The sequence below is a fragment of the Pseudochaenichthys georgianus genome, chromosome 22, assembly GCF_902827115.2.
Source record: "Pseudochaenichthys georgianus chromosome 22, fPseGeo1.2, whole genome shotgun sequence".
Classification (NCBI taxonomy): Eukaryota; Metazoa; Chordata; class Actinopteri; order Perciformes; family Channichthyidae; genus Pseudochaenichthys; species Pseudochaenichthys georgianus.
This window is the reverse complement of record NC_047524.1, coordinates 18,946,287-18,961,929: the sequence shown is the minus strand read 5'-3', so window position 1 is coordinate 18,961,929 and position 15,643 is coordinate 18,946,287. Positions and strand designations below refer to the sequence as shown.

Below are 15,643 nucleotides of genomic sequence, written 5' to 3'. Positions count from 1 at the left end.
TGTCTAACAACAGCATTCACTTTATTTGGTATTTGAACAGAAATATATTTATGAGCCTTTCTGTTACCTTGTAAAACAGCTTTACTTTTTTCAGATATATACTGTTTTTACTGGCTTGAGACAGACGTTTATTAAGATAAAAATAAAGACAAATGAATTGTTCAGTTTACCAAGTGACTGCAAGATTGCCACCAGACTTCCTGCTGCAACGCCTCCTCCATTAGAAACTGCAGCCCAGGATATTAGTTTGGCAGCAATGGAGCCGGCTGCTATTCCACCTGCGGTAAAACCTAAGGCAGCTAGCATAGCAGGAGTCGCCAACACAGTGGCTGCTCCTCCAGCTAATGGGAACGATTAAAGCAGAAGAGACATGGTCACTAATGATAAGGACAACCATGTTTGGGAGGGTTACTTTAAAAAAGAAAGTAATCAGTGACCTAATCTAGGTATCACAATATAAAATGAATGTAACCTGATTACTTTCCATTACTTTTGGATCACCTCAATATCAAAGGCAATGCAGATAAATACAAGAGCAAATAAATATCAATAAGAGAGCTTTAACCTCATCGTATTATATAAGACAACAGAACACTGTGACGTTAGAAAAGAAGAAACCAAGTTATCATTAAGCATATTTAGGCAGTAGTGTACTATAGACCAACAATGAGACACATGACCACACACTACATTTAAAAGAAGATCAAATCAGAGCAAACTGAAATTGTTAGGCATGCTGCCAGAATTTTATTTTTGGCTTTCATCCAGAATACTCATTCTCAAACTCATTCATTGTTTTTCAACGCAACAGCCAGGTGAACACCTGATCTGTTGATATACAGGCCCGTACTAAGTTGGACTCTATACGCCTACTGCCTGAATTTTCTTTATGGTTTTCAATTTCATTGGTTAGTTTGTTCTTTTATTTAATTCAGTAGGTGATGCCATATCTTTGAGATCTCATGTGGTATGCTGATTACGTAATCACGTTATATGTAATCCATTACCTCCTGAACCTGAGTACAACAATTGGACTTTGATGATTAAAGGCTAGCACGTTCAAAAATGTACATTCCAAATGGTCTTACCTGCGGCCATAAACCATCCGTAACCTGTTGATGAAACACAAACAGAAAACAATGACATGCTATTCACACTGAGCTGCTAATAAGACTTTTCCCTTTTATTTACTTGCTTGTGATGATGTTATGATGCTGCTTTAAACTTTCAATGAGCCACATGAAAACAAACTTATATAATACAATTATTACATTTATAAGAAAACAGAAAACTGTAATTTGTAGTTGTCTTCCTAAATCAGCATGAAAATATATCCAGAAAGAAATACAATATTCAGTTTACCAAATGACGCCGAGATTGACTTCAAGATTGCCCAGAGAATCCAAACTGCTCCAGACTTTATTGCAGCAAAAATAGCTGCTACTATGGCATCCAATGAGATGAAACCCATTTTGTCCAAAATATCAGGAATCACATCCTCAGTCCCTGCACCTCCTGTGAGAATAATATAAAAGAATAAACATTTCTGAGCCACATAAGGGATTCTGAAATTCAAAGGAGAATGTGGGTTTTAGTGGTTATATTAGGTTTTACCTGTTGCATTAAAGTATGCCTCACCTCCTGTAAATCAAAAACAAAAAACAAAAACAAGTTATTCCCACGGAGTATGGAGTCAGATCACTATAGTTCACCTAGGAATGGTATCGACTTAAATGTTCAAATCAATGTTGCTCTTCTGTCTATATTGGTCATATGATGCCCCTTGACTGAAATGTTTCCTGTTCAATATACCCACTGATTTCCTTAAAATTCTGGGATGAGAGTCCACATCACAATTTACTCTAAACTGTCATTTCCCTTTCATCACTCACCTCAGCAATGGATCTCTCTCCACTGTCCCTGTATTCTGCCTCTGACTCACTCTCAAGCGCCTAGATGTCAAGAGAGATGGTGAAGTGATCATTATTTATTGAGCAGTATACTCTTTCACATTGAATCATAACAAGTCATACTGAATGTAAATACATCTGACTCTAAAGTAAGTCCCAGTCTGTGACATTGGATATTTTGAAGACTCAAGCAGTAGGTAGAATATTAGCTAGTCTATGTAATGTGCACTGAAAATAAATAGTTAACTGAATACTGGGATGGAAATTGCCTATAAGCACTCAGTAAAACATAAACACACACAAAAAGCTTCTGAATGATAAGAAGTATATTAAAACTAGGGCTGTCAAACGATTAAAATTTTTAATCAGATTAATCACAGCTTAAAAATTAATTAATCATGATTAATCACCATTCGAACTATGTCCAAAAAATGCCATTTATTTATGTATATTGTTGTGGGAATGGAAAGATAAATGAAAGAAGGCGGATATATCAATTTAACATACAGTATCTATGTTTATTATAACATTTTTCTGCATGTCAAAATGAAAGACAACCCACACACCTATCAATCATCAAACCGTGGGGTCTTAATTCATTACGTGTTGATTTCTATCAACGGGGGAGTACTTCAGGAAAGTCGACAGAGGAGGGGGGGGGGGCTAGTGGAGTACTTCGTGACCACAGAGTGTGAACGTTGTGATCAGCTGTTTTAGCGCAGTTCTCCAGTGAAGGGAGGAGTCTCCCTCCGCAGCCGGTTGGCGAAGTTTTGGCACAGTTCCGTTGTACAGACCGACGTTAACAGCAGCCCTGTCTGTGCACACGGAGACCGACTCTGTCGTCCGGTGATCTAACCGCCTTCTGGAAAAGCTTCACAAGTACGTCGGTACGCAAATGCGCTTTGTGACACAAGTGACGGTACGCATTTCAGATTACGCACATAACCTGCGTACCAGTTATGTGCACCCCTGTACCAGAGCCATATTATTACTATTATATGGCTCTGCCCTGTAATACAGCAAACGTATTCTGCGTCGGGACTTCCTGCAACAACACCACGCCGTTATCAAAGATGTTCTATTGAGAAGACGATCACTACGTGACAAAAGTTTTCAAAACCGTGGCGACTGAAATCAATCTTACTAACTGCTGTCTGTGCAATTTACTCCGCGCGAGTTGGCAGACTTTATTTTGCTTACTTTAACATCATTTTTCATGGTGGGGCTAAGTCATTTCTTGGTATGGGTGTAGCCTACCCCAGCCATACCCTGGCGCTGCCACTGGTGGCACGTATGGGGCGGGCCATTCTGCACATGCGTTAAATGCGTTAAATATTTTAACGCAATTAATTCAAAAAATTAATTACCGCCGTTAACGCGATAATTTTGACAGCACTAATTAAAACATAATGCAAATTACCATTTTGAGAGAGAGTACCGAAGTTAAAGAACTCAGAAAAGAATCTCTTATCGAACTGAGGCTCCAGTAAAAAACACTGACTGCGTCTCTACATGGACATCAGTAAGCCGTTATATAGCCGAGTATAATCCCGGTTATGATCATATTGGGGATATGGTGTTTACATGAGCACAGAGAGATCGGGTTATTCATGTTCCCTGTTTACATGATAAATACTAGTAACCTGGCATTTCGATGCCTTTTCTCATCTAAACTATTCAGTATTTGTATCTCTCTTTCATGACATAAAGACGAAACTCCTCTCCAGAAGTGAGACGTCGCCGCCGCCATCACTGTTAACTGATTAACTGCTACCAGCTGATGACTTACTTTCCTCTTCTTTGAATTAGTTTTTCTTATGTCCATGTTGTTAACCATTTCCTGAACATTTGGTGTGTGTGCCTTACCTCCGCTACCGGCATGGCTTCATACAACAGATCTGAGCTGTCCAACTATGGCAACACTGAACATGCGCACGCTATGTGAGAATCTGCCTTGGTACAAAGTAGCAGTGAAAACATGGTACGGAGTTTCATTGATTTGGGCATTCTCTCAATAAGCAAGTGGAATGGATTTGATAGTGAAGCACTGACACAGCGCTCTACAAAGTGCGGCGAGTGGATAGACCGATTCACGGACTTTCCGCATGGTAAAAGTGGGGGGGGGGGGGGTCTAAACTAATCATTTGAAAAAGTGGGGGGGACTTGTCCCACCCTCATATAATGGCTGCGACGCCCATCTACCCCTTGGTCTCTTCCCAGCTGGACGTGCCTTGGAAAGGGGCGCCCAGGTGGTATCCTTACTAGGTGCCCGAACCACCTCAACTGGCTCCTTTCGACGCGAAGGAGGAGCGGTTCAACTCCGAGTCCCTCCCGGATGACTGAACTTCTCACCTTATCCCTAAGGGAGACACCAGCCAGCCTGCGGAGAAAACCCATCTCGGCCGCTTGTATCCGCGATCTCGTTCTTTCGGTCATGACTCATGACCCATCCTTCATGACCATAGGTGAGGGTAGGAACGAAAATGGCCCGGTAGACAGAGAGCTTTGCCTTCTGGCTCAGCTCTCTTTTCGTCACAACGGTGCGGTACCGTAAAGCGACTGCAGTACCGCTCCCGCTGCTCCGATTCTCCGGCCCATCTCACGCTCCATTGTTCCCTGAACTTCCCTCACTCGAGAACAAGACCCCGAGATACTTGAACTCCTTTACTTGGGGTAAGGACTCCAGCTAAAATATGTTCTGATTAATATAAAGTAACAGTATGGTCAAAGAAAATGTGTACTCACAAATTATTTCCATCTTCAGGCTTTGGGAATGAGCGATCAGAGCCATCTCTATCAGGTGTGAGACATCAACTGAGCTGAAAGGAAAGTGTTAAAGAGCCTGTGACACGGTTTTCCCCCATCATCCAAACCCATCAATTTGAGTACATATTGTCCCCTTGAAAACCGTTACTGAACTGATTTTGGATATTTGTACTTTGATAACCATTAATCTGCCTTCAATGTTGACAATTTTCTGGATCTTCTCGCGGATTCTTCAAGTCCCGCCAAATGATGGGTGACGTCATTGCGGGCACAGCGCTCCAGCTGCACCGTCCAGGATCCCAGCATCTGCATGTAAACCTTTATATATATACAGTCAGATGTAAACGCACGACGGCGCACACAGCAGCAAGCTCAGACAGCGATGACAGGTTAATGTTGAACGTGTCTGAGAGCTCATATGAGGCTGAAGGATCGGTTTATGTTGTATCTGTTAGAAGTTTAGGAATGAGGTGCGTCAATATGGGCGATCATAAGCCGCGTTCACACTGCGGTACTTTTCCCACAAAGGTTCATGCGAACTTAGTTCATGCTCGCGTTCACACCAAAAAGAGCCGGTACTAAAAGTAGTTCATGCGAACCTTTTAATCCCCTCGAAAGTCCCTGCTAGAGAGCAGGGACTTTCGAACGGCTCTTTTTTGAGAAAAGAGCTATATTTCTGATTGGCTGGGCGGATTGCAAACCACGCCACGTGAAACTCTGAGAATGCCATTTTTATTTCCTCGCATTATTGCCCAGCGCACCAACGGAGAGAGTACTGTTTTTGAAAGCAGTTATGGCAGCAGTTATTGCAAAGAAGTCATCGGAGCGGTGGAGTGATGAGGATGTGTCGGCGCTTCTGTCGATTTATTCCGAGGACGCGACCCAGCGGCTTCTGCTAAAGGCAGTTTCCAATGCCAAGTTGTACGACCGTTGTTCACTGAAGTTACGCGACCTGGGAATCTTCCACAGCGCTAACTCATGTAGGGACAAAATAAAGAAGCTCAGGCAGGACTACAAAAAAATAAAGGACCACAATAATAAAAGTGGTAACGACCGGAGGACGAGCAAATGGTACGATATATTAGATGCTCTGCTCGGCCACAGGCCCTCATTCTCCGGCACAGCGTCGACAATCGATTCGGGCGCGCTGGTGTGGGAGGCCGCTGAAATGGCGGATTCAGTGTTCAACGACGACGACGAAGAAGGTAAAAATAAACTACATGCACTGCACTGTTTTAATCTGCACAATACTGGTCTCATATGTAACTTTATTTGCTCAGTAGATCGAGCTGGCCATGCTAGGCTGAACTGGCTAACACTGTTAGCCTGCCGACCCCGAGCAGGCTAATAACAGCTAGCTGGCTAGCTATTCTCGTCCACTGTGAAAACGTTTTGACTTGTGAATAAGTGTGCAATGTTTCTGTAATTTGCTTCACTAACTAATCGTGTGTTTTCAGGGGCAGAGATGGGACAACTCTTTCTAGAAACGAGTGAGCTTTCCCCTCCAGATCGGGACAGCAGTCCTCGCTCGTTTCCCTTTCCACCAACCAAACGCAAAGGTACATACAAACACATTTACTACTCTGGTCTTGAAAAGAACGTTATGCATCGAACTGATGTCCACTAATCAGGTTTATTTCCGTCTTGGTACAATTATGAAACACCGTGAAAATACATCGTTTACACTTTTAGCGCCTTTTTTCACTCTCTCACAAACGTAAACTTCCGGGCTAGAGGTCGCATGACTTCCGGTAAGAAAACTCCTAAGATTTTTTGACAAAAAACTAAGTTCAAGCATACATTAAGCACTCTTCACAAATACAAAACAATAAATAAGGGCACCACACACACACACACACACACACACACACACACACACACACACACACACACACACACACACACACACACACACACACACACACACACACACACACACACACTGTGTGTATATATATATATATGTATGTACACACAAAGTGTGTGTATATATGTATGTACACACAAAGTGTGTGTATATATATATATACACACACAGTGTATGTGTGTGTGTATATATATATATATATATATATGTATGTATGTATGTACATACACACAAAGTGTATATATATATATATGTACACACAAAGTGTGTGTATATATATGTATGTATGTATGCATGTATGTACACACAAAGTGTGTATATATATATGTATGTATGTACACACAAAGTGTGTGTGTGTGTATATATTATGCTATTTGATCCTATCTTACCGTCTACTTTACACCTGCATTTTTTACACTGTCCCTGCCTGCACCCTGTCCAATGTTGTCTCCGTGAAAAACCTACTAGTAAACAAATTCCTTGTATGTTGTAAAACTACATGGAGAATAAACTGATCTTGTATCTTGCTTATTTGTCCTCTTAGGAAAGCGGGCTCGGGATGAGAGCTTCCTTGACACCATCGCGGCGATGGAGGACCGGCGTGCCATGGCCAGCAAGGAGAGTGAGGACCGACGTGCCATGGCCAGCAGGGAGATGCACGACGAACAGATGTTGTCTGTTCATAAGTCCCAGGAAACGGACAACAATCTGGTCATGGTGATGTTGCGCCAGGCTGACGCGATGTCGCGCCAGGCTGAGGCATCGGCGCGCCAGGCTGAGGTGTCTGCGCAACAGGCCTTCCAGGTTGGGCTTCTGGCAGTGCTTTCCGAGCTGGTTAAATCCAACAGGCCTTCTTCGCTGTAGTGTGTATATATAGGGGGGGGGGGGCTGTGGCTCAGTGGATATTCTGCTGTACTTTTAATCGGGGGGTAGCCGGTTCGAGTCCTACTGCAGTCAGCATGTCGTTGTGTCCCTGGGCAAGACACTTCACCCCAAATTGCTCCTGTGGTTGTCCACGGTATTGAGTATGTAAGTCGCTTTGGATAAAAGCGTCTAACAAATGACATGTAATGTAATTGCCACTGTTTTGATACTGACACTTTACTTGCACTAGTGTGTGTCTGCTGCGGAGCCTATCCCTACACCTGGGACAGTTTATTTTGTATTGTTGTTATATATATTGCCACTGTTTTGATACTGACACTTAACTTTTGCACTAGTGTGTGTCTGCAGCGGAGCCTATCCCTACACCTGGGACAGTTTATTTTGTATTGTTGTTATATATATATATATATATATATATATTGCCACTGTTACTATATTGTTTTGGTACTAAAACTTTAACTTATACGACACCTGGGACAGCGTGATGCCGTTATTATGTCTTGACTGTGCTAAATAAAAGAGAACCTACATAGCGATTAAACAGATCCTGTATCTTGCTTATTTCTCTTAGTCTTACGCATACACACAAATAATTTATCATATCATTGAGATAAATAATGAAAATACAAGGGTTAATATCCTATAGGACACTATATAAATAAATTTACATAGTTGTAAAGTACCCGTATAACTGGTGTGTCTGCACTATTGTAATTGTGTCTGTCTTGACTGGTAAATAAAAGAGAACCAAAAGCACTGTAGAAATATCAGTTTTATTGTCAATTAAAAAATGTCAACACTGTTGAGATGCCTCATAAGGGCTGTGCGCGTGTCTTGGGGAGGCTGCCCCCCAGCCTCGCCAATGGCTGGCGCTGGCCCATCAAGCTGGGTCGCCGGTAAGGCAGTCCATTCGGCCCTGTACTCATCCCCATTACTCTCACAAAGGTTATGTAGTATGCAACATGCTGCCACCTGGATTTTTATCTTGTCAATCTTGCAGTCGTTTCGCTTCATCAAGCACCTCCATCTGCCCTTCAGTCTGCCAAAAGCGTTCTCCACCACCACTCGTGCTCGGCTTGTCTTGAAGTTGTACACATGTTGCTCGGGTGTGAGCCTTCCATTATCTTGGAACGGTTTCATCAGCCATCTTTGCAGGGGGTAGGCTGAGTCACCAAGGATATAGTAACCCACATCATGTCCACCAATATCCCTTGTCACATGAGGAAGTAGACCACCCCTATCCACAAAACTACCCAGTGATGACAAGCCTAACACTCTGCTATCATGCATGCTACCTGGTAAGCCAACAAAAACACTCCAAAAGAGGCCCTTGCCATCCACAACACCCTGCAGGACGAGCGAGTGCCAGCCTTTGCGGTTGAAATACTCGTTGTGGTGTTCCTCTGGTCTCAGAATGGGGATGTGTGATCCATCTACTGCACCTACACACTGTGGCACACCCCATCTGCGCTCAAAAAATAACGCCATCTCCTTTAACTTCTCAGAGTTCGGCCATGGCATAAACTCAGGAAGGAGTAGCGTCACAACAGAGGAGCAGAACTCGTGCACACAGCAACACACCGTAGATCTGCCGACTCCAAACAAATGAGAGATGGTCCTGTACTCAGAGTTGGTCGCAAGTTTCCACAGTGCTATGGCGATTTTTTTACATACAGGTACACACTCCCGGAAGTTTGTGTCGCTTCTCCCCAACGTTGCTCCCAGGCGAGAACAGAGGTATTGAAAAGACTGCTTGGACATTCGGAAATCTTTAATCCACTGCTCATCGGTGTACGTTGGCACCACCGTCTCCCACCAGGCCGAGGTTCTATTGTTCACCCAGAGAGAGCGTGGGATACGGCGCGCACCGTAGTATTCGCATATCTGGAACACATACAAAGGCACAAATTAGCTCAACATGGGTCATTCCAGAATTGGAGGACAATTTAGACACCAACATTTTTGAAAAATGAACCTTTAAAATTTGATAAAAAATGGTTATGTATTTAGGAAAAACAGATAATAAACCATCAAAAAAAGTGATTTGCCCAGCTAGGCATCAAATGTATATTTTCCAATGAAGAATTACCCCGGTTACTCTAATTATAGTAACAGGGTTGAAAGCAACAGGGTTGAAAATCAATGCTAATTTGAGCTTTAACCTCAGGAATTATTGCTAGATGTAGCATGTAATGCTACTTTCAAGGCAAGGACAAACTTGGATATCTAATGCAAGAAAGATAACTTTGAAATGAATATGCTTTATTCTGAAAATATCAGTAACAGGGTGGAGTGGGTCAGAGTGCCACACTCTTTTAAGACTGAAAAGATTGTAAACGCATGTTGAGGGACACACCTTCTGTGCAAAATTACTGTTATTTAAAATATGTTTATGATTTAACAAATTGATTTTACCATTACAAGAGACATATATCAATAGAATAATACCAAAAAAAGTAAATAAAATCCCTATTTCAAATGTTATATTTGACTTGCAAGTTGGTCACCAAGATTTTTTATATGGGGGACATGAAATGTCCTACAATTCTGGAATGACCCACATAACTCCACAATCATCATCCTCAGCCGCCCTACGGTCAAACAAGGCCAAAGAGCGTGCATTCCGTCGTCCAATCCTTTTGCTATCGCTTCTTAACCGTCTTCGCTTCCGAAGCAGCGTTGCTATTTCAATTGAGGTGGTGTAGATCTGCTTTTGTGGCTTAAATAACTCAGTTACAACGCTGTATAACACGAGCACAAAAACCACAACATCAGTCAACTCCATCATGTTTGAGGTCTGCGGTCGGAAGTGTGTGTTGTTGTTCTTATCTTGGTTCTTCTTCTCTCGGTTTTTGGCGGATTGCAACTTTAAGGTGCATACCGCCACCACTGTACTCGCCGTGAAGTGGTTTGCGGCCTGCCAATAAACCCAAAGCAGAAGAAGAAGTGACGTCAGCGGCTTCATTTGCCTAATCCACCCCCGGGGACTTTTTCTGGTGTGAACTCGATCTGTACTTAGTTCATGCGAACTAAAGAGTTCGCATGAACTAAGTTCGCATGAACCTTTGTGGGAAAAGTACCGCAGTGTGAACGCGCCTAAAGGTCATGTAGCCAGTGGTGGAATGGGACTACAAATCATCCCGGGACTCTTGACCGGCCCACTTCGGTAGCGCTAGTAAATTGTCAACGGGGGGAGTGGGGATGTCAGGGGCAGCGGCTGCTGTAGATAGTAAATGTAAATATGTAAATATTTGTGTCACTGCATCCTGGTCAAATACAAATATAATGTATAATGTCTCTGTCTTTGACATTAGCGCTGCTAGCCACCTGTGCCCTGTACTACGAAGCCAGTTCAACAGACCCTGGATATGTTTGAGTAACAAACAAACTAACAACAACAAACTAACAAACGAGATCTCGCTAAGCGGTCCGACGACGCTGGTTATCAACTCAGTAAATCAAGCCAGGGTTTCTCTCTCCAGCTGAGAGCGCGTTCACGTCTAAGACACGAGTGGATCTGACTTTAATTACATTTGTCTCGAGTGTTTCGTCAACATAATGTGTTAAATAATACTTCTGCATACAGTCTGTGACACTGTGAGTGTTGCACGGCCAGATGAGGCTGGAGAAGCTGACTCAGATAAGGAAATATATGATATATTATGATATTATATGATCGATGATCTGATTGATGATGTAATATGAACAGGGGCGCCGCCAGGGATTTTGGGCCCCATGAAAAGATATCACATTGGGCCCCACCACCAGGCACAGGCCACTTTGTTTATAAATTACTTCGAGGGCCGTACGAAATGGTCTAGCGGTCCGTATACGGACCGGGGGCCGGAGGTTCCCCACCCCTGCTTTACTATAATAACATTAGTATTAATACCAAAATGTCGGTGATTAACATTTTGTTTACCTATTACAGACTGATCACTCAACGCTTTAAACTGTCCATCATCCAAATAGACTAAAAGCAGTTTTTTGTTTTATGTAGATCATTGGCTGTGTGGGAAAATACTGTGTTTGAAATGTATAATTAAAATTAGATGTTAGCCTTTTGTTTTGATATATATATATTTTTTTTGTATTCCAGTCTCCCTTCAAATATGTTAAGCGGCATGTCAATCAACACAATGCTGCTCACCTCCTTCAGTTGGGAGAAAAGCTAGTTCACGTTCAGCCTTATGGGGGGACAGGGCTGCTGAGCCTAGAGATGGATCTGTTGGACCTGGCACCAGGGGGAGGGACAACTGATTTAGTATGAATAGGCGCTAAAAATGTGCCTGCATTTATTAAAGGTAGGGAGGTAAGAATGGAGAAACCAGCTCAAGTGCGCTAGAATCTGAAAGTACACAACCAAAAAAAAATCTGCCACTTCCTTACAGAGCCCCTCCTCCAACACACACAAACGCGCACATGACCAATGAGTGCACGTGATAAGTTTGTGCCCAGTTGGAAGGCTGACAGGCAGGTAGGCCATCCAATTATTTTAGCCAGATGATTGGTCGTGCTTTTTACAGCGCCACGGCTTCCACAGATGACATTTTTGTATGTATTTATTGTCAAAGCATTTAATATATTCATTGCTATCGGGATGTTAAGAGCATTCCATGGAATATAACAAAAAGGTTTTTCTGAAGTGAATTACCTACCCCACCTTTAAATGTCAGCTAAAAGAGCAGTGAAATTAAAAACCTCTGAATTGTCTGTACTTAATGTCAGTTTAGTAAAAAAAAAACATTAGCTAACAGGCTAATTTCCACCACTCATAGACCACACCTTTTCTTGTGAAAAACTGGGTGATATGCTGTCGCCCTTTAGTCCCTCTCTCTTGTCTTTCTCTCCTTTCTCTTCTTTTCTTAGAGCCTGACTTTTTGAGTCGTTGAGACATGGTACAACAACACAGTACGTAGGCTAAGTACTAACATCCCTCCTCACATGCTTTCACTCTCTGCAAGTGCCGGTGCCCGAACCGCGTTTGGAGGCAGGACCAAACCATTACATGTAAATAGAAGGGGGTGTACAGAGGCTTTGGATAATTAACTTTTGGAAGAAAATAAGTTAAATGAATCGTAAGTTTAGTGAGTACTTTATCAATATAACGTTCTATTAATGTTAATTATTGAGGATTGATGACAGGTTACTTATATATTTTTTTCTTAATGTTCTAAATATTTTGGGGCCCCCGTCAGTCACGGGCCCTTAGAATCGTCCTAACTTTTCACCCCCTTACGGCGCCCCTGAATATGAATGATAAGTGCGACACGTCGGCGTCTTCTCTGCATATGGCAGTTTAAACTGTATTTTCTTTATCCTGTAATATGACTTGAGAGATTTAAACTCCGCACACTGAGTTGATCTCTTTTCTATAGACGCCGGAGGCGGGCAGCGTCAGGTAAAAGAAGTTATTTAGCCTTCTCAAACCTGAGCCTCACGCGCCGCCTATGGGGGATGTGCTGGTGATTTATCCGACCGGCCCACTTCGGTACCGGCCCATCGGGATTCGTCCCGATGGCCAGTCCGCCACTGCACCCAGCCCACGTAAACTGTCAACGGGGGGAGCCTCGCTGCGGGGAAACGGTGGACCTAGTGTCCCGATCGGAGTGGGAATAATAATAATAATCCGTGCATTTTATCCATTAATTTCCCCAACATTGTGGTAAAAAAAACCACACGTTTAATCCATGTTGTTGGTGTACTACAACTAAAAAAAAAAGCATCGGTTTGTTTTCTCATCAGGAAATGCAGACCGGCTCAAACAAACGATCATTTAATGTATCATATGTTCGCCGAATTGACATGAAAGCACTAATAAATGTAGTTTCATCCACTTGAGTTTACAACCACAAAAATAATCGATTTGTTTTTATATCACATCCGACGGGAGGAAATTCAGCAGCTCTCACTCCCGATTTTTAATCCTAATGTAATCATCATCTTCACCACGATCATTTATGTTTATGTCGCCGAATTGACATGAAAGCACTGACAAATATGAATATACTGTAGTCAACTTCATTAAAATGTTATTAACGTGCCTAATCTCAGTAATTCACAATTTCTACGCATGACAACACACTTTGTCCGTGTTTGGCTCTCGAAGCGTTCCCGCATTGACGTCACTTCCGGCTTCCCCCAAAACTTAAAAATGAGTCGAAGGAATTTCCCGCGATGTTCGAAATTATTGATATTTAACGGAACGGTATCGCTTTTTCTTTTTTAAACTGACGGTTCGAGATTACTAGTAGCCCAATATTTCATTGCACAACAGTTGTTGGGATGGTGTCACAGGCTCTTTAAGCATGCTTATCTTTCTTACAGTGCAGACGCTTTTCTGCTTGCTCTTGCCTCTGCTTACTTTTTATGCTGATTTTCCTATTCTTATTCTCTGAAAACTTCGAGCAGCGGCTCCTGGACATTAACTTATCACTGAGACAGTTCATCTTCGTAAATAGACGGAGGGTTTCAGCCATATTTCAACATTTTTACGACGACCTCAGTCTTACAGTAGCGTGGCCTAGCAACAGCTAAAGCCTGGTAGGCTACTGCATGCTATTTCAACCCAGTCTCACGGCATTTCGTGTTCACCAACACGATTTTTAATCTATTGATTCGTGTTCACCATCACGATTTGCCCCTTTTTTTCGTGTTGCACACCACGATTTTAAAAGCAATGTATTTCTACTGGTAACGTGTTTCGTGCCTGCAGGCTGCAGCACGTCTTTTTCTCCGGTCGGGTCGTGGAAGACCGGAAGCTGTGTGGTTCATAAAAACATGTTCTTACTCAATATCAAGCCACAATTATTGCTTTTATTTTAAATCGTATAATTTCGGACTTTTGTTGCCATCTGTGAGGAAAATAAATGGGGCTCAGAGCCTCAGGATACTGAAATCTGTATTTTTAAATATTTTTTCCTTCTAATTTGTTATTCTTTTCAAAATAACACACTGTTATTTACTCACCAATAACACACAATTATCCTTGCTTTTATTTATTGGTTTAATTCCATAATCTCGGCCTTTTTTGGTGTCCGTCAGGAACTGAATTTCAAAATAAAAATAACCGGAAACAGACGTAGGCCTATAAGGGACATTTCGAGCATCATTGCGATTGTCAACATTTCTGAGTTTAGGATGGCCGAAGACACTACACTACCCATAATCCCCAGCTATCGTTTAGGACTACAGTTCCCGTAAGGTTATGCAGAGCGTCAAACAGCTGTGTGAAATGGAACGAAACCACGCCAGACTATCCAAAACTGGAATCGAACACCCCCCCAGAACTACACATGCTGGCTATTGTGTTTCGCAAAATGTTCTATGGGACGTCTCTACTGAACGTTTTCGTTTTTCCCACAATTAGAAGTTGCCATTATTAAACACATTGGTGTTATCCAAGCGGCAAACTCTGGGGAACAGCCGGGAAGCCAATACGGAAGTGCCACACACTGCAGTTCATATATTGGCCGATAGGCGATGGCTGCAGAAAGGAGCAATTTCCATAGACCCCCATGTTAAAATGCCCAACTTTACAGCAGAAAAAAACATGTTTCTGTCCCTGGCTCCATACATTTTTATTATCGATATAGTTAGATTCCACCTTCATGATTATGGATCTGTGAGTGAATTGTTTTCTAACACGACCCTTTTATTTATATTAGGTCTTAAAGTTTTTGCATTAATTAGGGCGTGGTCACGTTGATGGACACGTACATGCCTCACTGTCAGCTAACAGCAACTTGTCCACTCTGCTAGGCTACAACCAGAGCTATTTAATAGAAGAGTTACGACACCGGAAGTCCAAAAACGGTTATCGTCACGTGGTTCATGTAGACGAGGGATCGTTCCCCGGAAGTTCATGGCGGGCAATGTGAATGCATTGATAACAGGAGATAGAACTACGATTTTTGGTAATTATTAGTGAATAAAGGTTTTGATTTGCAATATTTATACAACAAATCGATATGTGTATGTAGTTACATCAATATGTTTTAAAAAATAAAATCGAATTTGCTAATATTAAGTGATAATATTAGGATTAGTGTGAACAACTAGTTTACATGTTACTAACAGTGCCTTGGTTAAAGAGCCTGTTGCTGTTTATTTATAGCTTTGAATTCTTTCAAACCAATATTATCTTCTTAAACTTGTATGGTAGTCAGGAGGATCACTTTCTAATGTTTATTGATACATTTAGAGGGAGGGGATC

At 42.2% G+C, this 15,643-nt stretch overlaps 1 protein-coding gene across 1 annotated transcript; it reads right to left on the bottom strand.

The window, feature by feature from the left end:
* Positions 1–8,185: 8,185 nt before the first annotated feature.
* LOC139436082 (uncharacterized) lies at positions 8,186–12,336 on the bottom strand. The gene is made up of 2 exons (XM_071207268.1): positions 12,214–12,336; positions 8,186–9,312 (listed from the first exon to the last, which is right to left on the bottom strand). The coding sequence occupies exon 2, from the start codon at positions 9,187–9,189 to the stop codon at positions 8,212–8,214; it is 978 nt and encodes a 325-aa protein (XP_071063369.1). The 5' UTR covers positions 9,190–9,312; positions 12,214–12,336; the 3' UTR covers positions 8,186–8,211.
* Between the last annotated feature and the right edge of the window lie 3,307 nt (positions 12,337–15,643).